The sequence below is a fragment of the Haliaeetus leucocephalus genome, unplaced genomic scaffold (genome assembly GCF_000737465.1).
Source record: "Haliaeetus leucocephalus isolate CR32 unplaced genomic scaffold, Haliaeetus_leucocephalus-4.0 Scaffold137, whole genome shotgun sequence".
In the NCBI taxonomy this organism is placed as follows: Eukaryota; Metazoa; Chordata; class Aves; order Accipitriformes; family Accipitridae; genus Haliaeetus; species Haliaeetus leucocephalus.
In genome coordinates this window covers 2,734,747-2,757,094 of record NW_010972573.1, presented here as the reverse complement: position 1 = coordinate 2,757,094, position 22,348 = coordinate 2,734,747, and the positions used below count along the sequence as shown (strand labels likewise).

The window sequence follows — 22,348 nt, the reverse complement described above, 5'->3', positions numbered from 1 at the left end:
TAAACAAGTGAAAAATAATTCGTTTCTTTAGTGACACCCTAAGGAGACTGAAGGGAAGTCGTTAGGCAAGTCCTCAGCTTGATCAGTCAAAATTAAATCGACTGCAGGCACTTCTGCAGTAGTGCTGAAGGGCTGTGACGAAGGCAAATGAGAATAAAGATTCCTTAGATGCTTAAACTCGGCGTTTCCCTGTTTTACAGGTTTGGGCTTAAGCGTACTGCCCTTGAAAGGGTAAAGTCGCTTTCAGGAAATAACATCCCTGTAATATTTCATACCAGGTTATCAAGGGCGTATCTTCCCACCAACTTATCTTTGGCCCAGCACAGCTTTGCCCATACCTAGCATTTATCCAGATCACAGGCGACGTTTGGTGCTGCATCTCTTTGCACCAACGGACAGTGCAAAACCGTCCAGGACAAAGAAACTTCCAGGACAAAGGTCACAGCTTGCGCTTCCAGGTTTGCCCTGCCGTCAGTGGCAGTTGTGTGCACGCTCGTGCAATGCGCTGGTATTTGCTGGGTTTAATACTTTATGTAAGGGACAACGTTAGAGAAGCCACGATTCACGTGCTTAGTGGACACCATGCCCTGTCCTTGCAGCAAAGGTAGGAGAGTCAGAGCGGACCTAAGTAAATAAGCTAAGCGCAATAAATGTTGAATATAGAAACATTACAATTACTCGATGAATAGGAAAATGTAAAGAAAAACTTTCTTCTTTAATGAAGTTGCTTTACTTGTAGTTTAAAGGGTTTTACTTCCTTCGCTTCTTAAGGAAGTCTGTACCAAGTCTTGAATCAGCATGAAATGAATGGGAGTGCTGGTAAATGAATAACTTTAAGTAGAGCTATAAAATGAATGAGTTTTATTTCTCTGGTTCAGGAAGTTATTTTAGAAAGAAAGACTACATGTAAGAAACAAGATGTCTCATGCCGGGAGACGATACCAAGATAAGCAATATGGGCACCATGAGAACCATGGATCTGATAGATACGAGGAAGACAGAAGAGCGAGAAAACCATACCCGTACAATGCAAGGTATGTCTTTATCACCTTAAGGAAACATATCACAGCAGGTCTATAATGTCTGTCATCTTTGTTTGCTGTTAAATACCTCCATATTACAATAGTGAAGAAATCATTTACTCAGCCTTGAAATAGTCAAGCATGCCACATTTGGAATCAGGGAGCTATTTTACAGTTAGAAATTTAATGTTTTTCTTTGTATTGAGCTCAAGAGGGGGCAGAAACATAGGCTGCGTGACACTGGCAGAGGTGTGAATTTCCTGGGGTTGTCTGGATCAAGCTGGGTCACAAGTAGGTGAAGTGTGGCCATGTGTCTTAGTACAGTCCCTGAAGAGGCTGGTCAGCAGGTGACAGCAAGCCATGGCTTGCCAAATATGCATTGCTTAAATGAGAATGTTATGTGACTGAGACCAGCATAGGGACTTACTGAACTCTCAAGTTGCTCTAGTTCAGCTGTGAACGAGTTCATATTAATCTAAACCAAAATTAATTTCAGTAGTCGCAGTCAATAAATGAGTACTTGTTTACGTGTCTAAGGCTGTTTGCGGCTCTTGATAGTGGGTCAGCCCCCATCAGCACAATAAGCAGATCAACTAATAGGTTTGGAGTGACAAATTAACTCTTAGGATATTACAAGTCTCCTTCCAGCCTGGCCAGCCTACAGCATATTAGATGCAAGCTTAGGCTGTTTTCCTTTAAGGGCATGCCAGTGACTGCATTGTAGGAGAGAGGTCTGTAGTTCTAAACACCACTGGCAAATTGGCCATGGCAGTGAAGTGTTCGTCACTCCTATTTAGTCTCTGAGGGTATGATTGTAGGGCAATTTAAGAATAGAGGCAAAGAGGGAGAAGAGATGAATAGAACTAAGATTGTTGAAAAGCTGAATTACTGAAGTACTCCCTGATAATATGCATTTTAGCAAGAAAAACAGGATGAGAATAAAAGCAGCAAAGAGCACTGTGTGGACCGAAGGAGTACTTATGGCTAAGTATAAAAATTTGGATGGTGGTAATCCTATTGCATTATGAAAATAGCTAATGAATTTTTCCTCTGTCTCTCTTAAATCATGAAAAATTGGAGAGAAATGGGAACAAAGTTCGGCCTAATAATCAGAGGCTGAATGACTGTCCTTAGCAAAAGCAGAAATCAGAAAGGGATGTAGTTAAATTATCTTGAACATATTAGAAGTGAGAGCAGCAAATGCCAGGAATGTATTAATTGCACTGTGGAGAGTTAAAAAAAAAAAGGGTTGGGATTTTGGTTTTTTTGTGTGTTTTTTTTTTTTAATATATATATATAGCATAATATAAGCAATGTGTGAACAGATAGCTATAAATTAAACCACCATTTCTTAATAAAGCACTTCACTGGACATCTTGTTTTTGCTATTAGTTTTAAATGACTGGACATAGAGACTGAAAATTGGTGGATGGACTGTAAGGGCTAACAGACTGTCCCTGTATCCACTGGGGGTTAGAGGAAGGGAAGCTGCAGCTACAGATCTGTAATAGCTATGGAGATAATTCTTAGAGTCAAGCTGAGAATCTGGGGGGCGCCAGACCTCACTACAACTAATCAAAAAACTTTTCCATCAGTTGTTTTGATGGAGTTTGGCTTAACCTAACAGCATTTCCCCTGCTTAGCTGTTGTGGTTTAACCCCAGCCAGCAACTAAGCACCACGCAGCCGCTCACTCACTCCCCCCCATCCAGTGGGATGGGGGAGAAAATCGGGAAAAGAAGTAAAACTCCTGGGTTGAGATAAGAACGATTTAATAGAACAGAAAAGAAGAAACTAATAATGATAATGATAACACTAATAAAATGACAACAGTAGTAATAAAAGGATTGGAATGTACAAATGATGCGCAGGGCAATTGCTCACCGCCCACCGACCGACACCCAGCCAGTCCCCGAGCGGCGAATCCCTGCCCCCCCACTTCCCAGTTCCTAAACTAGATGGGACGTCCCATGGTATGGAATACACTGTTGGCCAGTTTGGGTCAGGTGCCCTGGCTGGGCATGAGAAGCTGAAAAATCCTTGACTATAGCCTAAACACTACTGAGCAACAACTGAAAACATCAGTGTTATCAACATTCTTCACATACTGAACTCAAAACATAGCACTGTACCAGCTACTAGGAAGACAGTTAACTACATCCCAGCTGAAACCAGGACATTAGCTCTCACAACAAAACCAGCTGCTTTTGTAAGGAAATGTCAGTATTTTGGTGAAGTCTTATGCTGATTGACCAACAGATCTCCAGATACTATAATGAAATAGATAGGAAGAGTTTTGTGGAAGCCATTAATTTGGGTGCCTAATGCTTTCATCCCTTAGGAGCAAGACTTTCTAGCCAGAGTATTTCTCTTTCCAAATGCATTTCTGTCTGAAACTCCTATAGCAAGGTTCCTCTCATTGCTGACGAGAAAGAGTTGCATTACCCAGAACTGGAAAGTCCTGAAGAAAAACAGGAGCAAAGGTGGCCAGAATAGGCCATTGTGAGAAAAAAAGCATCTAAAAGAAAGATATTTTTTTTTCCTAATTGTACTGTGTTGCTAAACATTAGGGGGTTTTTATTTGTTTTGTTTTGTTTTCTGGCAAGTAGCAGGATACAATAGAGAGAAGCAGCTGCATCAGAAGTACCAAAGGGATTGCTTTCAAGTTAACTGGAAGTCTTATAAATCACAGAGCTTATTTAATTTATGTGACACAGCTGCGCAGGATGCTTTGGTGGTTGCACAAGACACGGGACAGAGGTCAGAAAAATCAGAAATCTTTCGGCCAAATAGAGCTGTTGGCAACAGCATGCGGAGATGTTAGCATTGGTCTTGTTATTGAATGTCTTAATTAAAATGTAGAAACTACAAAGAACATGATTTAATGTGGATGAATGAGATAATACTTGTAAGTTGAATCTGGAATTGGATGAAGATAAACCTTATTGAAGTGCAGTGATACTAGGAAACAAAACTACAGTTGAAAATGCTGATCAGTGGATAAGAAATTCAAGATAAAAACTGAACAGGAAGATGACTTTTAAAAATAGTAATGCTGAATGAGACTTAAAATACCCTCTAATAACAAAATCATCCAGCTGTACCTTGAAAAAGACAAGCTCCAATTCTCCTTCAAATGAGGGAGAACATTTAGATCAGACCAGACACTTACAAAACAATTTACAGCCAATGTTTCTTTTAACCTGAGTGTTAACTCAGTTTAAAAAGGGAAAACTGCACTTTTCCCATAGAATAATCTAAATCTCACCAACCTTAAAAATCATCAGGCTTCAGATGTGGAGCTGTATGTCATTGCAGCAAAGTGGACAATTCCATTTTGAAGTATACGAATGAAGAGTCTGATTGGAGACACAAGAAACTGATTTTTTGGGGTCGATTTTAGATTCCTTTTCAAATATCATCAAAGACCTCAAAAAACAAAAAGAGAAATATTTATATAGGAATTTTTTTTCCCCACTTTAAAGTCTTTATCTGTTTCTTTTAACAGCTTTCGTTCTTTTAAAAGGCATCTTTGTGAGACACGGTAATTAGAAGTATAAACTTGACAAAACGCTTACCCGTGAAATAGTTGTGCTACTTTACACATTTATTGTGTGAAAATAATTATAATTTTTATTCTCTGGGCTGCTGTGGCCTAGCTAAAAATGTTTGGTTTTCATGAAAAAGCTGTTACTTGTTTTTATGGGAACAGGAACTCTCCCCACACCCTCCTCCTTGCTACCTTTTGCAAGTACCATGAACTATTCAGCCAGCCTACTCAGTGAGTGCACAGTTTTCCAAAATAAGAACGATCAAGTGCAAATATCCTTGTGAATACAGATTTATTTGGGATATTTGCTTTCAAAACACGCAAGCAAAAAAGATGAGATACCTATGAGTAAACTAGCGTCTGCCAGTTTCTCATGTCCTAATGTTCAGGAGAGAGCAGGATTGAATTAATATACATTAGTCGTTTACTCTATTGTAGATCAACAGAAGACGTCCGAGGTGGCCAGCACTCAAGGACTTCTACTGATTGCTTAGACCCTTACTCTAAAACCTCAGGAGCAGCACGGGAATATTTTGGCCCACCACCAGCGTGTTATCCTCCCAAGGAAACCTTCTCGATGAAGTGTTCAAAGGTATGCACAACAAGAGGTATGTGAGATTCTTATTGCCTGCCATCCGCCCATCCACCTTCTGTGTTTAGAAGCACAACAAAGTGAAGCTAGAGGAATATTAAAAAAAAAAACAAACAACCAAACAAACTGGGAGAGTTAATGAATGGCATAACTGTGGGTAACTAGCACATTTTAGGCATCTAAAAGCAAGATATACAGAGATATTGAGATACTTGAAAATGCATCACCAGAGTATGCATCCATAGCATCAGAGTGGGTCATGTGTATAATCGCCCAGGTTGTGCAGCAGGAGTTAACCTTTGGGATTTAGGAGTAAAATAGGTATTTGCATCTGTAGGCAATTTAAAGATGGCTGTTGAAGATTTGATGCTTGTTTACTTCTGACACATTCTTCTCAGGCTTGTTATCAACTCTGGATTTAATCCAGTCATCACTGATACATCTTTATAAAGCAACATTGCGGGAGACAAAACTATTTTACGGACATGAATCCAATAAAACAGCTCTTGAGAAGTACTTGGTTTTTTTCATAGCTAGAAAGTGACTACAAGAAGCAGAGAAATGCGCACTAACGTGGGAAGAAATCAGCCTTAATACTTAGTAAACTTGTTCCCATAAACTGAAAAAAAAAAAGTCGCTGAAATACCCATTACTCCCTTTAAAGTTTTTCCTCTTCCAGGACAATGAGCATTCTCACCTAGTTTGTAGGAAAGGTCAACTGCAGTCTGAGTTGAAACTTGCAGTTAGGTGCAAAGTCTTTGACCGAAGTCTATAAACAGCCTTTCAGTGTCCTCCAGCAGCGAGACAAATGAAGAGTTTAGTTGTTGGAAGTAAATTAAAATACATAATGTTAGATTATTTCTTCAATCCGTGAAAGAAAGTTAAATAACACACTCAGTTTACTCTTAGTATTTCTCTGTATGTGAATATGTGAACAATTTTAAGAGTGAGCTGAACTATCTTCTCTTATAAATATGTTCTGTGTATTTGTATGCAGTTTGTTTTTCATCTCGAGGAGATTTAACTCTAACAGTTAGCAGAGCATATTTAATGATACAGAGTCATACTGATATTTTATCCACGATAAAATTGTATCAGCAATTTCTTCTTCAACAATACTAAATTATTTTAATTTGTCTGAGAAGCTCTAGAAAACTCCATGCCTTATTTTATCACAGCTTTAGAAAAATGAAGTGGCAAGTTATTTTTAGTTTTCAGTTTCACTGGTTGTTTAGACTTATGGATAGCTTACTGTGACTTGCTGTTTTTTTTTTTTTTCCCTGCATTTGCTTCTCATTATTTCAGTGCATTAAACATCATTAACATTTTCAAAATGTCCTAGTTCTGGATGCATCAGTTGACAATGATGATTTCAATCCCACCCCTCCTCCATGTATTGCTCAGTGTTTTCCAAAAATTTCATGTCTGAGCTTGCAGTGGAGGAGGGAAAAGAGATCATGTAGAAAATAAACCCTTTTATTAGCAGCTTTATTTCAAAAAATGAAAAGATATTGGAAGTTGATAAGATTAGGACAATGTTACTCCCCTGTTTAATTTTTTAAAGTACCAAGATTTAGCAAAATTTCCTACAATTGTTTTGCAGAATTCTGTATTCCCTGCAGTCATAGTAAATGTTATAAATGAAAAGCAACATGGATTGTTTTCTAAGAAGCTAGTACATGTGAGCTACAACTTCTTACAGCATGAAAAAAGTTCCCATGAATACTTCTTAACCATCTCTTTCTTTTGCCAATGATTTATCAGCACTCTGGTGAAATTCCCCCTTCCCAATAACCATAATTCTAAAATAGGCTAGTATCAAACAAGGCCAGGAAATCAAGTGATGTACCACCGTCTTTTGCAAAGCAACAACTGAAACGTGAACCTTAGTTTCTGACTGTGCATCCCTCTGCTTTCACTATGGTTTTTGGTGTTTTTTTTTTCCTTTTTCTTTTGCCAAGCAAATATACTTACGATCTTTGTGCATGTTGACCGGTTTGGCAAACTAGAGAGGAATTCTAAACAACCAGAGCTCTGAAAAGTATTTGCTTCACCCAGATACTGCCCTCTTCATCCATGCTTTTCACCAGCAATATCCCGAAAAGCTAAAGCTGAGTTTCAGGAACAGGCAGTTATTTTTTCAGGGATGCTTCAAACACCTTAGCTGCAAGCAGCAGCAGAAAAAAGGATATCCTTTTCCTATCTTTGTAATTTCCACCTTCCTTCCCTAATCTGCACCCCCTTGTTTTTTTCCTACAACCACCTTAAGAAAATAAACCCAACCCAAATATAATGGAAGAAACAATTGATACTGACCCCTTTTGCTGGTAGGATCATTTGATACCATCTAAGAAACTTCAAAACATTCTGCTCCTTTTTTATCCTTTCATCTTGAAAACAGGAGGAAAAAAGTCTGTTAAAATGTTATATGAGCAATACCTATTCAAAGCCATTCAGGTAGGATCATGTGGCTAGCCGTACTGGATCATACAAGGTACCTAATTGCGCATCCTCTCAAACAATGTACTAGAGTGCAAATTTAGGAAGACCGTCAGAGTTTGGACCAGTAGAGAGTGAGCTGTCCTCTGGAATACTCTCCAAACTTCTGATTGGTAGAATTTTCTGAACTGGAAAACTGCATTCACTTCTGTTATGTTTGATACCTTTTAACAGACCTATCAAATTTGATTAATCCTTTTCTGAATCCCCTTTTGAATGTTTGGCCTCCATGTTACCTTATGACAAGGAGTTCCACAGTTTCTTTGTGCCACTTGAAGAGGTACTGTTTTGTTCCTTAAAACATTTTAAAGAAGTTGTCTCTGATTCTGGTGGTATTCAAAATACCTAATGGTAATCTCATATATGTACCTTCTTCATGAGATTTATGATTTTGGAGTGAAGTCTTCCCTTCCTCCCTGTCACTGTGCTCCTATTGCTTCTTCATAGATTGAAGAATAATCAGTTCTATCCCTATCAAGAGCGAAGTCTTTCCGGTTCTGATTAGCTTGCCAGCCTTATACCTTTTCCAGATCCTTTGCACCCTTTTGAGATGGGCTGACCAGAACTGCACTCACAATTCAAGATAAATTCCCAAAAGAATCAGACATCTGCATAAAGGTTCTGGTTCTGTAGTTGTATCCTAATGCTTCCTAGCTTTTTGCGTGGCGTTTGACTATCAGTGAACCGATAAAAAAACTGGTGTCTTTCCTGAGTGGAAGTGATTTGTTCAGAGCCCATCTGTGTGCTCTGTAGATGGGGTGGGGGTGGTGTGTTTGTGTATGTACATGAAGTGTGAGGTTGATTATTAAACACTGATTTCATTAATTTCTCATTCAAAAGCTTGAGCTCTCAGCAACCTACCAATTTTACAGTTGGCAATCATGAAGAATTTTTTTGTGATTATTATTAAAACAGACTTCACCATCTCACTTTTCAGTCTTTTCAATTTCTTAGTCTGTGCATCTACCATAGTTTTTTGGTGTGTACTTTTGAGCTGAAGTTCTTTGGAGTCCCCACTTACAGCTCTTTGGGCCATGTTGCAGAGCAGTCTCAGGATGCACAAACTATATTTCCTTTGGATAAAACTAAACGAGAGGGTGAGCTCTAACTACTAGCCGGTACTCTGTCCTTTGAACCAAACTAGAGCTAAAATGAAGTACTTATCTCTCCCCAGAAAAATGCATATCATGTAGCCCCTAGGTCTTCAGCTCCAACTGTTTGATTCTACAGACCCACTCCCATTGCACTGCTAACACGGGCATAACTAGTGACAGGCAGCACAAAACAGAGGTTTCTCTCTTAACTCTATTTCTTTGAAAAACTAGTTGTTTCCTCTTACTCTTCATTTTCTTTTAACCACTACTAACCTGTGAGAGGATCTTTTATCCCACAGGAGCTTGTGTCATTTAAGAGCACTACCACTTGGATTGCCTGTCTTCATATATCTGCTCATTCTTTCAAATGACTTTCCTCTAACGAACTATTGACTCTTCCCTGCTATGCGATCTTTACGTCTAGTCTTTCTATGTTTTTTTTCATAGGGATGTCACACTTGTGGATCTGCAGATTACAGATTCAAAAGGCAACAGAAACACAGAAGTCTGCCACCTTCTGTTTCTGTAGTAGTGAAAGAGACTTGAGGAACAGCTTATAGACTGGTGTCAAGCTGTCTAGATGCTCTATATAATTATATGGGAATTGGACATAAACCGTTTGTGATAAAGACAAACCTTTCATCAGCTAAGGAACTACTGCTTGCAATAGCCATTTCTTACAACTTATGCACAATAGTGCGTGCCATTTAAAGCGGCGCACATTGAAAACAAGAGTTTTTGGCCTGGGGATACTTACAGATTAAATTCTTTCAGAAGAAAACATTCAACTTGCTTTTCACAGCAAAGGTAAAATTTCTGTAGTTCTCTCTTTTGTGTGGAAAAACGAAATCAGTAATCACACTTGCCTTTTAAAGGACACCCCCCCCCCCGGGTCCTTTGCAATTATAACCAGATTCCGTGCTTTTTGTTACCAGAGGGAATGAGAGACATGTTCAAGGCTGGCTGCCATGGCGCTTCCTTTACCTTAGAGAGAGCAAAATCTTGAACCCAAGAGTGAATTGCTGATCTTAAATTGGTCATAGATATTTGGTCACTTGACCTTGAAAATTTTCATTTTCTTTTTATTATGTATATTGGTGTGAAAGAGGTAGAACAATGCAATTCCAGGATAATGCTTCCTTTAGTTTTGCTTAAACAGTGAAGGCAAACTAAGTTTCTCCCATCTTCAGTCAGTATGTGATTCAGGAAACGCCTGCATTTTGCCTTGTATAGAATTGTACTGTGCTGGTCATAATTTCTGAGCTAGTCATTTTTTTTTTTTAATTCTTCAACCCACTTGGCATTTAAGGGAGACAGCACTAAAAAGGTTAGAAAACAGTTTGTGGGGGAGCAAGAATAATTGAATCCCTGTTCTTTGCTGCCATGAATACAGCTTTGCACCATGAATAGTGTCAGATTTCTTAAGCATATTGTAGGCACTTTCAAACAATCATGCCTTTAGCCTACATTCTAACATCCACAATTGTTAAAACCTTCAGACCAGTTTCCTCTCAGAAAAAGACAGCATTATGGTTTGTAACAACAAGAAAAGTCTCCAATTTCAAGCATAGCCAGGAGGAAATATCAAACTGAATTTATTTGGAGGAGGAAATAGAATTAGGGAGTAACAATGACTTTCTCCAGGATATATTCATGCACTAACAAGCCAGCTTTAATTCAAATGTAAACATCTATAAGCTTTTGTTTTACAAACCCAGTATAATTTTTTTTCCTGCAGCTATGCCTGCTGGCAAATACTGATAGACTGGAAAAAATACTGAGATGAAAAGTCACCCTAAACACAGGGTTCACACTAGTAGACACTTGGTTTGAGTTATGTTGCTGTTCATAACTATTATACTGCTGCTATTATGTTGCTCTGTTACATCCTGATACCACTCTTCTTGGAGTCAGATGTGGGAGCAGGAGGGGAGAATTATTTTCAGAGTGCTTGTATCCCTTGTGGCGATGTTGGGGGAGAATAGTGGTCTGCAAGAGGCATTGGACTGAAGAACTTCTGTAGCTTCAGTTATGTATGTTCAAAAAACCTGAAGGGCAATTAAATGTGCATAATATAACTTTGTGGATGAAAACAAGCATTTGACAAGTATGTTCAGTAGCACATGTTAGATCTTTTCCGTAGTGGTCAGCAGGATACTTACATTGCTGTGGAGGCACCCAAAAAGATTAGAAACTGCTGTATTTTGTAGTTACCATCTTCACATTTTGCCCCTACAGTCTGCCATGTTTAGCTCCTTTAAATTATGCTCAAAGCTGTCAGACACTGTTCCCGTGGCAGTTAATTTCAACATATTTCTGCTGTAAGAAGGGAGCACTAAGGTCCCCTATAGTCTCACTGTAATTAGATGGCTTATCCCTCCTATCTGTTACAAAGTATATTTTAAATACAGTGTGGCTAACAGACTGAATTTGCCATTGAGTTTTTTAATCTTGTAATTGTGAAGACAGAGGATATTAGTAGCGAGAATTGAATGGAGCTGTACAGATTAAAATAATCCCAGTTATTCAAAATGCTTTATTAAAATTGCACAGTAACAAGATACAGTGACAGACCTGCAGATAACCTTTCTGTTCTGAAGTTAAAGTATTTCACTTGGAGGTAAGTCCTGTTTGCTGTGAAACGCAAATGGCCATGAGCAGTTAGCTCTACGCTAGTTGCAGATGTCAAACGTGGTCTTTAGCAACTGTTGCTCTGTCAACATATGCAACTTCACTCTGCCCACATCTTTATATCAAATTTTTTTCATCCACCTTTTGGCATTGTGCTAACATGTACACTATTGTTTTTAGAGAGGGGAGAAACACAACTGAGAAGACTCACTTAAGTGTGCAGGGGAAGATACTGGCAAAGTTGATGTTAGCTGTTAGGTATGTGTTAGACTCTAGCCCGTGCTTCTTAACTAAGATTTCCCAGTGAAGTCTGCTCTTTACCAGTTGTACCATCTAAGACCACTGGGTTTGCCTTCCCCACATCTGACACAAATTCTGGGGACCAAGAAAAGTTTTTCTCATTAAGAAGTGGCTCTCAAAGCTAATTAATACAGCAGACTGACTATCTATTGAATATAGCTGTATTTCTTGAGCAGGCAATCTTAGCTCACTTAAAGGAGAAAATCCACCCAGTCAGGAATGTTGCTCACCAAGTGTGACAACTGACAATTGGTAAAGTGAATGAGAGGCTTAGGTTCACAGGTGCCTCCGACCTGACCTACCTTCAGCCACGCTATGATTACTTAAAGAGAAATAACACGCCAGTCTTTGTACTTTCTAAAGGCAGCTCAGTTTTGGTTCAAACAGAGGGAGTGGCTATGGAAAGTTGGCCTAAGGAACAAAAGCGTTTGTTTTCCAAACTTTAAAAAAAACAACTCCTGCAAGTTTGTTTCGATACCAAGATAATTGTTCACTACTTGAAAGAACTATGGGTACATTAGGAAGAAAAAATGCTGTTTCCTGAAACGCAGAACATGAGGTAACCATGCAGAGACCTACCAGTGCTACAAATATATGTACAGTCTTTTACAGCCATTGTGTTTAAATCATGACTGCCAAGTGCTATAGTTTAATGCAAGACTTTTTGCTTCCCACCCTCTCCAAAATTGTGGAAGATGACTTATGCTTGGTTAACAGGAGAGAAATCAAGAACATGCTAGAAGTGATGCTTTAAGGAACTACTGGGAACAAATAAATGCAGGCAGGGGCTGGGTTGTACTGAAACTGTATCTTGGTGGCAAGTAAATCTTAGTGTCATACAGTGGTGGGAAACTATGGGGGTAGAGGCTGATACAGTAGTTCTACAAATTAAGTCCACCCTTTCCTGTGAAAAATGGGATAGCACTGTTTAGAGGATGGGAGGGTATTAAGCAGAAGGAATAGAGCAGGTGGGACAGTAGTTCTTTAAGGGAAGATGATACACAGGAAAAACAGGACAATACATTTGGATCTGAGCACTCTGATTGTGAATGCAAGGCTTCTCTGAATCATTAAAAACAAGGCTGGTCATCCTTTGAGATTTCCTAATGGAGTGATTATCTTCACTAAAGAGGGACAACTTATTAAAAGACAATAATAATGTGTCTTTCTAGAGCACATAAATCATTTAATTTTTCCAGTTTTTAACTAGTTTTCCATTGACTTCCAGTAAGACGGATATCTCAAATGAGCATAAATGTGTTGGGCACTTACTTAGGTGCCATTTAAATTCAGTTGGCTCTGAGTATGTAGTTCCCTTGGGTCCTTTGAAAAGCCAAGATTCTGTTGGTGTTACATTGCCTAACTCCTGTGTTTTAGGGTTGGGTTGTGTTTTTTTCCGCCTTTGAACATTACTCCATTAGGGAGATTTTAGCATAATTCAGTGAAAGCTAAATCCCACCACTGGCTGAGGAACACAGAGACCCACAAAAACAATGGTGAGGTGGGGGCTTGGGGGGGAATTGTTTGTTTACGACAAAGCTGTGTATTGCCCTGATCCTGTATCAGTGAAGTTGGTTGAATTCTCGTTACTGGTTTTGTACTGGTATACATAAGGGAAATAATACCATTAGTAAGATGTTTTAATACTTTGCATCCAAATTTAATATTTTTAATCTGTTGCAACTGTTGTCTCCATTTCATTTCCCTTGTTCAGTCTCCTCCACTGTTTTGGTTCTTCCCCACTTCTGTTACATTTTTGTCCTCTTCCAAAAGCAGAACAAAACCCCTTTTTCCTTTGACATTTTCTCCCCCTTCTCCCTTATCTATTCCTCCCGTAACTGACTCAGTTTAGGAGAGAGGTGACCAAAGCTGCGCGTTGAGCTGTGCCTTTACTCGCTGGGGAATGCCAAACCTGCACTGGCAAGAGAAGTTCAGCATTTGAGATCCTTTTCAGGACTGACTGCTGCTTTTGTAAGTCACTATATATGGTCAAAATACTTGTCTGCTTCTTTGGAAAAAAAAAACCAAACCAAAACAATTACCTCTGAAAAGTGGAAAGCTACCCAAACTGGGAAAAAAACCAAAAGACAAAAAGACAAAAAAACCAAAAGCCTGTCAGTGAGAAAGGCTGGGAGAATGCTTTTTAATGTGTGTGTTGTAGCCTTGAACTCCTCTCTTCCCTTCTCCTGGAGTGACCTCGAACAGGATGTGACACAGGCACCACTGACCTGTGGGGCTCCTACCACTGCTGCCCTGCCGCTGGGGTCGAGGTGTCCCAGACGGCCAAGCTGGGCACCCCAGGGTGCCAGCTGGGTACTGCTGGTCCCAGTGGTACATGGCCTGCAAAGGAAGCAGAGGGAGAAAGCAAGCCATAATGGAGAATGACAAACATAAAATATCTTAGAAGTACACAGGGATGTTAACTCAAGAGGAAAGAATGATACCAAAAGAGTCCATGTGCAGTCAACAGAGGAAAAAAGTGACTCCTGTGCCAAGACGCAGTGGAGGGAGACACTTTGAAGGCCTCCTCTATTAGTCAGGCCCTTGTGGGGTCAGGGGAGTTCAGCAGAAACTGCCAAAACTGATTGTTCTACAGTTTGATTCTTGTCAGCTGCAGAAACATAGGAACAAATGTGAATTGACCATTTTACTTTATGTACGCACACTGTGATCCTGACACCTGAACATTGGGGCCATCCTGCCACAGTGCCTGGATGAAAAAGCCTCTTCACAGCTTCCAACACACATGAGACTTGAGCACACAGTTGAGTTACTGGGTACCACACGCTCAGCCGCAGTGTAGTTCTGTGAGGCAGAGCATGCAGATTTAACATCTCATCTCACCTGAAAAGGAGAGTTTCTGGTCTTTCTCTGGTCCTGGCCATGTTATTTCCCCTGCTAAACTCATGCCAGCACAATTGCTCATCAGATATGCTCTGAGTCACTTCAAGTTGCTAAAGTTGCAGGAAAAAACAGCAGCACACAAGAAAAGGGTTGAATCGTTTCCTGCTATTTTAATCTATTAAAACAGCTCTTGGAAGGGCCTAATGCTAGACTGGAGTTATTACTGGGTAGGGGAGAAAAGTGGTGACTGCCCAGCCAAGGGTAAGAGCCATTAGAATGAGGTCAGCTGCCTGTGGATCTGTACCCTTAACATCCTGCCTGGCTGCTTTGCTGGATGTTTGAGCCCACTATATGACAGACAACAAAACCACTGATCAGTGGGTTAATACCATGGTAGTAGCCCGGCATGCACCTGGAATGGAAGGGAAAGAAAAAGTGAATAGTAGATTAATAGTATAAATTGGAAGGCTGCCGTTTGTTCTAGCGGGAAGCCTACCGGCAGCAAAAAAAGACTGGCTTCAAAGTTAACAACTATGATACATTGAAGTTAGTATCCATTGCAGATTTAGATTTTATGGAATGTATGACACAATTCTCTGGAAAGCTCTGGCAACACCTACTGTCTTCTAGATTGCAGCCGTTCTCACCTTCAGTGCTGAAAAGCAGTTGGAAAGGAAATGGAAATCCAGGCGCCCAGACTTGAGTCTCGTTACTTGCTCAGTACAGAGAGGGTTAGTTCCCAAAGCCAGCTGTTCACTGTGCTAATTTTGACACAAATCAGTAACATTTTAGATAGATCCCAAGATTTTGAACTTGAGAAAGGAGAAAATAACCAAACCAGTGGAGTGCTGAGATTTTCAGACCTTCTGTCATTTTGTACTCAAGTCTTGTAATGTGTTCATTGTTGCATGAGATTAGGGAATAGTTGTAGAGGTAAGTAACTTTCCTGTAGGAAGAACGTTGGCAGTCTAGTTTCTGCAGCTGTTAACTCAGCTATAATGTAGCTAACCGGCCTGTGAAAGCAGGAGTGGCAGCACAGACTCAAAAGCGTGGCTTTTAAATCAGCCCTTTCTGCCAGCAGCACACTGCTTGACATAGGTCACTGCTGGTATGTGTGTGTTGGCATACCTTGACAGAGCTAAGTTTCAAAACTTAACTGTCCTTTTATTCCTTATTTCTCAAGTCTGTCTATCCTGTTTATACTACTCTAGTAGGATTGGGTATCAGCTTATAACTGTCACAGATCAAAGTTGCATGAGGCTTTTGGGGTGTCCGGGTCAAGATCTGAACATGCTGTAGGGCTTAATATTTCCATCAAAGCCCTGATGATTGTACAAGGCCTTAGGGTCTTCTACTAATTGTCTGCTGCTTTCACAAACCCTGCTGGCTCTCATTGTAGACCTGTAATTCACACCTTCGTTCTACGTACTGCTTATCATTTTAGGATTTTCTTTAAGCCAGGAGGCTTTGTTATTGCATTAATTTTTTTTTTAAAGTTAATCCATGTGATGCAAATAACTGGTGGAGTAACTGCTAATGAGCCTCTCTCCATTGTTTAGTTACTCTAATCATTTCTGCAGCGGGCATGTGTGAAAACTGTACAGGTACATACAAAACCTGTCCAACCTGAATGCCCTGTCTAAGGAAATTTTTCAAGCATGCTATTACAGCATCTACTGCTGCCGTTAAAAATACAGTAGACCTACACTGATCATATTTGTCATCCCATGAGCAAAGAGACACGTTCTGCCAGCTCTACTATGGTACCAGCAATCAGCTCAGTGATGTTAAGGGGTTGCATACAGAATTTGTGTGAATACATAGGAAGCTTTGGAGCAGTATCATTGAGGAGTGGGGTTAGTTATAAATGTGGGGAGGTTAGCAGCAGGTGCTGACTACTTTGACAACAGAAAATTGCCTTTTCTAAAGCTCAGCAAGATGATGTACAGGAAAAGTTGATGCTCAGCGGGTCAGAGTGCCTCACCAGTGATAGACGAAAAGGAAATTCTGAAGACAGCAGTAGAAGAAAGCTGACTGGTCATGAATTTCCAACTTCCAAGTTCCCAAACATATTTAAAATTTATGTTTCCCTTAATCAAATGGTCTTTCCTCCCTGTAGACTTTTAAGAACTGCTTCCTGATGGAGCATCTATGAAATCAGTAGTCGGCCCTTAAAAAGGGAAGTGGCCTTCTGCGTCCAACGCCGTCCAAGGGCCCTGAGGACCTAAATTGATTCCCTGTATTTGGAAGGCATATTATACAGCTCAACTGAGCAGACAAAAAATATCTGATCCAGTTCCAATGAATGTCCTGTACAGCTATTACTCTTTCAAAATATTTTGAACAGTCCTGGTAAAGAGATGACTCTGTACCCATTAAAAACATTGAGGCTTTTGGCTGCATTCTTTGAATTTGGTACAAGGAGTTCCAAATCCTGTTTCATGGACCAGGATTTAAATTTCTCTTTGCGTTTAGCTTCACAAGTATTTACTTTGAAATATTTGAAGCCTCCTGAACAGATTTGGTAACCAGCATGGTTATTGCCCTGTCTTACAGAAATGGTTGTGTGGAAGGGTCAAGGAAAAGGCATGTTGTCATGCAGAAATCAGCATCACCTCTAAAGAACACATAGAACTGCACGCTTAGTTCCTCCTCCACAAGAGCACTTTGTCTCCTCTGCGTGCTCTACCTAATTCCTTTTAGGGTATGGAATCTATGTATGCACGTGTGTATGTATATATGTACACACACACAGGCGCACGCAAACTGAAACATGCCGAGCCTCAGATATTCTATTCCCAGGTAGTACCACCATTATCACTGCTCTCCTTTGTGCTTCTGGGATGGTTTGCAAGGCCATGATGTGAATGGGCTCAGTACCTACCTACAGCTGCATTAGCAGAAGTGAGGGGACCGGTCTGGGTATGGGGGAAGCAGGAACTCCTCAAGTGGCCAAAGGCCCTTGTCAAACCATTGCAAGCAACTTCCCGTGACAAGGAAGCGGCAGCAGGAAGGTGCTTGTTACCTCAGCCCTCTGTGGAGGGAATAAGAATGGGCAGAATGAGAATATCCGATAATCCTTCATGGTGGCTGTCACTGGCTTTCTTCAGTTAGAAGCATCTGGCAGCACAAGAGAGGAATTTGTCTAATTCCCTTGCATGCTGCTTCAGCCCTTTCTTTTCAAGCCCATACAGCCTTGACAGCAACCGAGCCATTGCTAAAGAGGAAAATGCCATACTGATCAACATTAGCAGCATAAAATGAAAGTCTGTATGCAGATTGGAGATCCTGCCCCACTTTAAAGACAAATATAGGACCACTGTGTCGAGTGTCTTACGTTCTTGGCTGTCAGACTGCAATGAAATAATAAGATTCACAATTCTGTAATTAACTTCAGAACTTGAGGAGCAACACGCCTGTTACACTAGGGGTTTTCATTTCCCGAATAGGCAAGTCCAGCTGTGCTGCTCTTCAACATCCATCATGTTTACTAATCTTAGTCTGACCCCTAGTGAGCAGTCACAGAATAATCAGATTTATCTAACAGATGCTGCACCTTCCTGACAGGCAACTACCACAAAAAGAAGTCATTTATCCAGGGGCTTGGTTTTTTTTTTTTTTTTCCCCTTAAAAAACCTTGGTTACTTTTATCAGTAGCATAACATAAGAAAAAAGAAGAGAAGAGTCAGTTCAGAAGTCATAAGACTTTCTTCTGAAGCTGGGGGTGTGGAAGAGAACGCATGACCCAGTATCAAATTCACTTAACTTACCTCTGCATATAAGGTCTTTTTTGCCTCCTTCCCCTCCTCCTTTTTTTGTGCAATCAGGAACTGCTTCTTCAGATTTATGAAGAGATTTTTATCTCTGAAGGAGATGAAGTGGAAGTAGCAGCTGGTTAGATAATAAGTTTAAATTAACAAACACTTAGAAAGACAAAAAAAGGGTGTAAGTTAAAGCAGTAAACACGTTTTAAAGGACCTAAATAACTTGAACGATTTTTTAAGCCATTAGAATCTTCTAGGTTTTTGTCAGCTTTAACCTCAGCATTTTGTTCATACTGGATATTTCTTGCTCAGTGTGCTTATGCCAAGTAGTTAAGGCCAAAATACAATCACTGTGCGCTTGCCTTGGCACTAACACAAGCACAGTAAAATTTTTATGGATTTCTTTCCCTGCATGAAGATCCATTTATCAAGCACACTGACAAATTAAAAAAAGTAATTTGCCAAACCTCTGAAATGTACCCACAAGAGCTTGCGCTTTTTTTTTTTTTTTTTTTTTTAAGTGCTCTTCTGTAGCTATAGCCAAGAGGACTCTCTCAGTAATAGTGGTCTCTGTCTATGGTTTTGGTGTACTTCTGTCACCCTCAGTTTGCACAAGACATGTTTTTGACATCTATTCCCATCTTTCTGCTCCTTACAGGCATTTTGAAGTTTGTGGAAATCACGGTTAACCTCCTGGTGCTGATTTGTGTGGGTGCTGCCCAAGCCTCTGTTGCAGGCTTCACGTCCCTTGGCGGCTTCGGCACTGGATCCTTTAGCCTGAATTCGGCCTATAGCCCCTTTGAGGGTACAGAGCTCCAGGAGGTGAGGGAGCTAGACATGCAGTTCACCCAGATGAGAGCCCCTTGCGTGTACGGCGGAGTCGCCTTCAGCTTAACAGCAGCAGTACTTACCCTCGTCTTCCTCGTCGTGGGGGCAAAACCCATCCAGCAGCTCAGGACGGGGCTGCTGGTAGGCGAATGTGCCTTCAACCTGCTGGCCGGTGTGGCGTATGTCGCGGCGGTCGGCCTCTACCTGCATTTTGTCAGCCAGGTGAACTCCACAGAAGTTTGCAAGAGGCGCGAGAGGCTGTATGCGCGCCGTGGTTATACCTCCATGAACTGTGTGGTCCAGGGCGGCGACGCGGCCGTTGGCCTTTTTGGTGTTGCTGCCGCCTGTTTGTACTTTGCCAGCTTTGTGGTCTGCATCCTTGCTATCCGAACTGTCCGCGCCTTCCAGAGTCACGCAGCCAAGGCTCAGCACAGCCCCAAAAGTGGCATTAGAGACAGAGGCGTCAGAAACCACCATGCTGTCCACAGGACCTCTGAAAGCTCCCACAACATCCAGGCTCTTGCCACGTTAGTGTGAAGTCAGCTCTGGGACTGTGCCAGTGAGCTAGGCCTTCAGCAAGGGACAGACACTGGGTGTCGCATGCTAAACAGGCGACCGGTCCACAATATATTGTCCTACAAGGTGCTGAAGTGTATTGAATCACCAAATGTAACAATACTGCTATAACATGATGTAATAAAATTGACACTGAGCAGATGTTTTAACAAGGTTTTTTGCATCAGTCTCTCAGGCTGGACTCTGGTGTTTAAAATGTGTTTGATTGTAATGTTTTCATCCTGCACAGAGCAAATCCAAACAGCAATTTTGGATAATTGCTGTTAACAGGTTGCAACCACAGTGCTGCCAAACTTGTGCTAACAACCACTTCCTTTCCTCTGCCATGACGTAAGGAATTGACTACACAGCTAGGATGGGCAGCCTTCAACAGGTCCTGTGCCTGTCAATGCATCCGATTGCCTTGTGCCACACCACTCACAAAGCAAAGGACACTCGAGTGCTTTTCTGAATCAGAGCTGAAGCTACACTTGTGACCTGTTTCACTTGGGCTAGTGAAGTATTTCATCTTTTGAGTCACAGGGGGGTTGATACACACCGATCACGTGCTCCCTGGGGAGTGCTGCTGGGAGGAACTAGCTGCAAGTTCAAAGGCAGCGTTTGGGTCCTCCAGTTCCCTACTACCAGTTTTCCCCATTTCACTGAGCACAGATCAGAACCTGAGAGGCAGCACATTGGTCAGCTATCAGCTTAATAAAGATACTGCTTGCTTCTGGAACCACCTAAACAAGGTTTGGCTTGCTGACTCCACAGCCAGTGGTGGGCAGAGCCTGAGTCAGGAACACGCTGGCTGCCCTGGAGTTTTCCATGGGAATGCTGTAACAATGAGAAAGTACATGCGTCCTTCCAGTATCTAAACATAGAAAGCATGAGTGAACAGCAGTAATTGTATACCCCCAGGGTTGAGAAAATAAATTTTAGAGAACATCTTTCAAGAGTCCTTTGTTTGAGGCAGGTGAAATAGATCACTGGTCTTCATAGATGAGGGAGCAAGAAAAAAAGGCTGCTCTTGAAGTACGTAAGATTTGTCAGCTTGAGAGGAGGGAAGACACAATTTTGATTCTGGCTGTGCTCTTGTCTGGCTCAGAGTCATTGCCCACATGAGGCTCTTTTGAACCATAGTAGAGCTTATTTATTGTATACTTCATATATAAATATTTATACACACACACACACATAGATCTGAAAGGATTATGTTTGAGGTGATAAAAGCCAAACAAGAAAATGTTGTGGTTCTGATTAGAGGTGATTACATGAGCCTTTACAGTAAGTATTTATCATTTATATAATACCTTAAACATCTCTAACACTTTGAACATCAACAAGCTTCATAGCATTATTATGCTTATGAATAGACAGGAGTGAAGAGTTTTTCCAAACTTGCCATGACTCACAGTAGTGATAGAGTCATGAAATTAAGACTTTGATTTCTAGGTCTTTGCCCAAACCCAGACCTTCACTGGTATGCTGTAATCGGCGGGAAGGTCTGTTACATGGATGTCTGGCACGCAGCTAAAGCCGCAGCTAACCACTTGTTAGCCGTTTCTGCCTGCACGCTTGTTCCTGTGCTACCTCTACATCTTGCACATTTTGAACGCAGGCTTAGTTACATGATGACACACTGTTATTAACTTACACAAAAACCAAAAAGCAGCACCTTGAAGTGACGCATGCGAAAGATTAGAGAAGGCTGCAGAAAAGAATGTATAAATCTTAACTCATATGTGTGCAATATGAATTTTAATCTCAGGGCTTCTTACTGTGCCCCATTCATTTTTGAATGCTTGCCTGCCATCACCGTGCAATAGCAACAGTTCTCTGTGAGCACTGATTCTGTCTCTTTTTTCCCTGTGTGTGTGGTAAAGCCCTCATTTGTTGCAAGGCAATTCAGTCTTTAGAAAAAAGGTGCAGAGTTTCCCTGTGGACTATTGGTGTAGTGTTCCTCCCTCAGACACTCACAGTCTAACCATTTTGGGTCCCTTTCCTGTTAACAGGAGCAATTTTACGCATTTTACTAGGAGAGTCAATGCTAGTTATAGGTGGAGTTGGAGACTCCTGGCACCCGCTCGCTGCCCCGAGCATCCAGTCAGTCCCAGTCACGTTCTCGCAGCTCCTCACCCAGCTGCCTCCCTGTGCTCACCATCCCCTTGTATTTCTAACCTCCGCAGCCTCAAGTTTATTCCTTGTATCTAATCTAAATCTACCCTCTTTTAGTTTAAAACCCTTACCCCTTGTCCTGTCACTACAGGCTCTGGTAGAGTCTCTCTCCGTATTTCTTATCAGCCCTCCTTATATACTGAAAGGCTGCAATGAGGTCTCCCCAGAGCCTTCTCCAGGCTGAATAACCCCAACTCTCTCAGCCTTTCCTCATAGGAGAGGTGTTCAGCCCTCTGATCATTTTTGTGGCTCCCACAGGTCCATGTCCTTCTTATGCTGGGGGGCCCAGAGCTGAACGCAGCACTCCAGGTGGGGTCTCACCAGAGCAGAGTAGAGGGGCAGAATCACCTCCCTCGACCTGCTCGCCGCGCTTCTTTTGAGGCAGCCCAGGATACGGTTGGTCTTCTAGGCTGTGAGCGCACATTACCAGCTCACATCCAGTTTTTCATCCACCAGTATCCCCAAGTTCTTCTCCACAGGGCTGCTCTCAAT

The 22,348-nt window shown here is 41.2% G+C and overlaps 1 protein-coding gene across 1 annotated transcript; it reads left to right on the top strand.

Annotated features, from left to right (window-relative positions):
- Window positions 1–874: 874 nt before the first annotated feature.
- LOC104843206 (MARVEL domain-containing protein 3-like) lies at window positions 875–19,660 on the top strand. The gene is made up of 3 exons (XM_010586001.1): window positions 875–1,034; window positions 5,010–5,179; window positions 18,954–19,660. The coding sequence occupies exons 1-3, from the start codon at window positions 919–921 to the stop codon at window positions 19,658–19,660; spliced, it is 993 nt and encodes a 330-aa protein (XP_010584303.1). The 5' UTR covers window positions 875–918.
- Window positions 19,661–22,348: the final 2,688 nt, after the last annotated feature.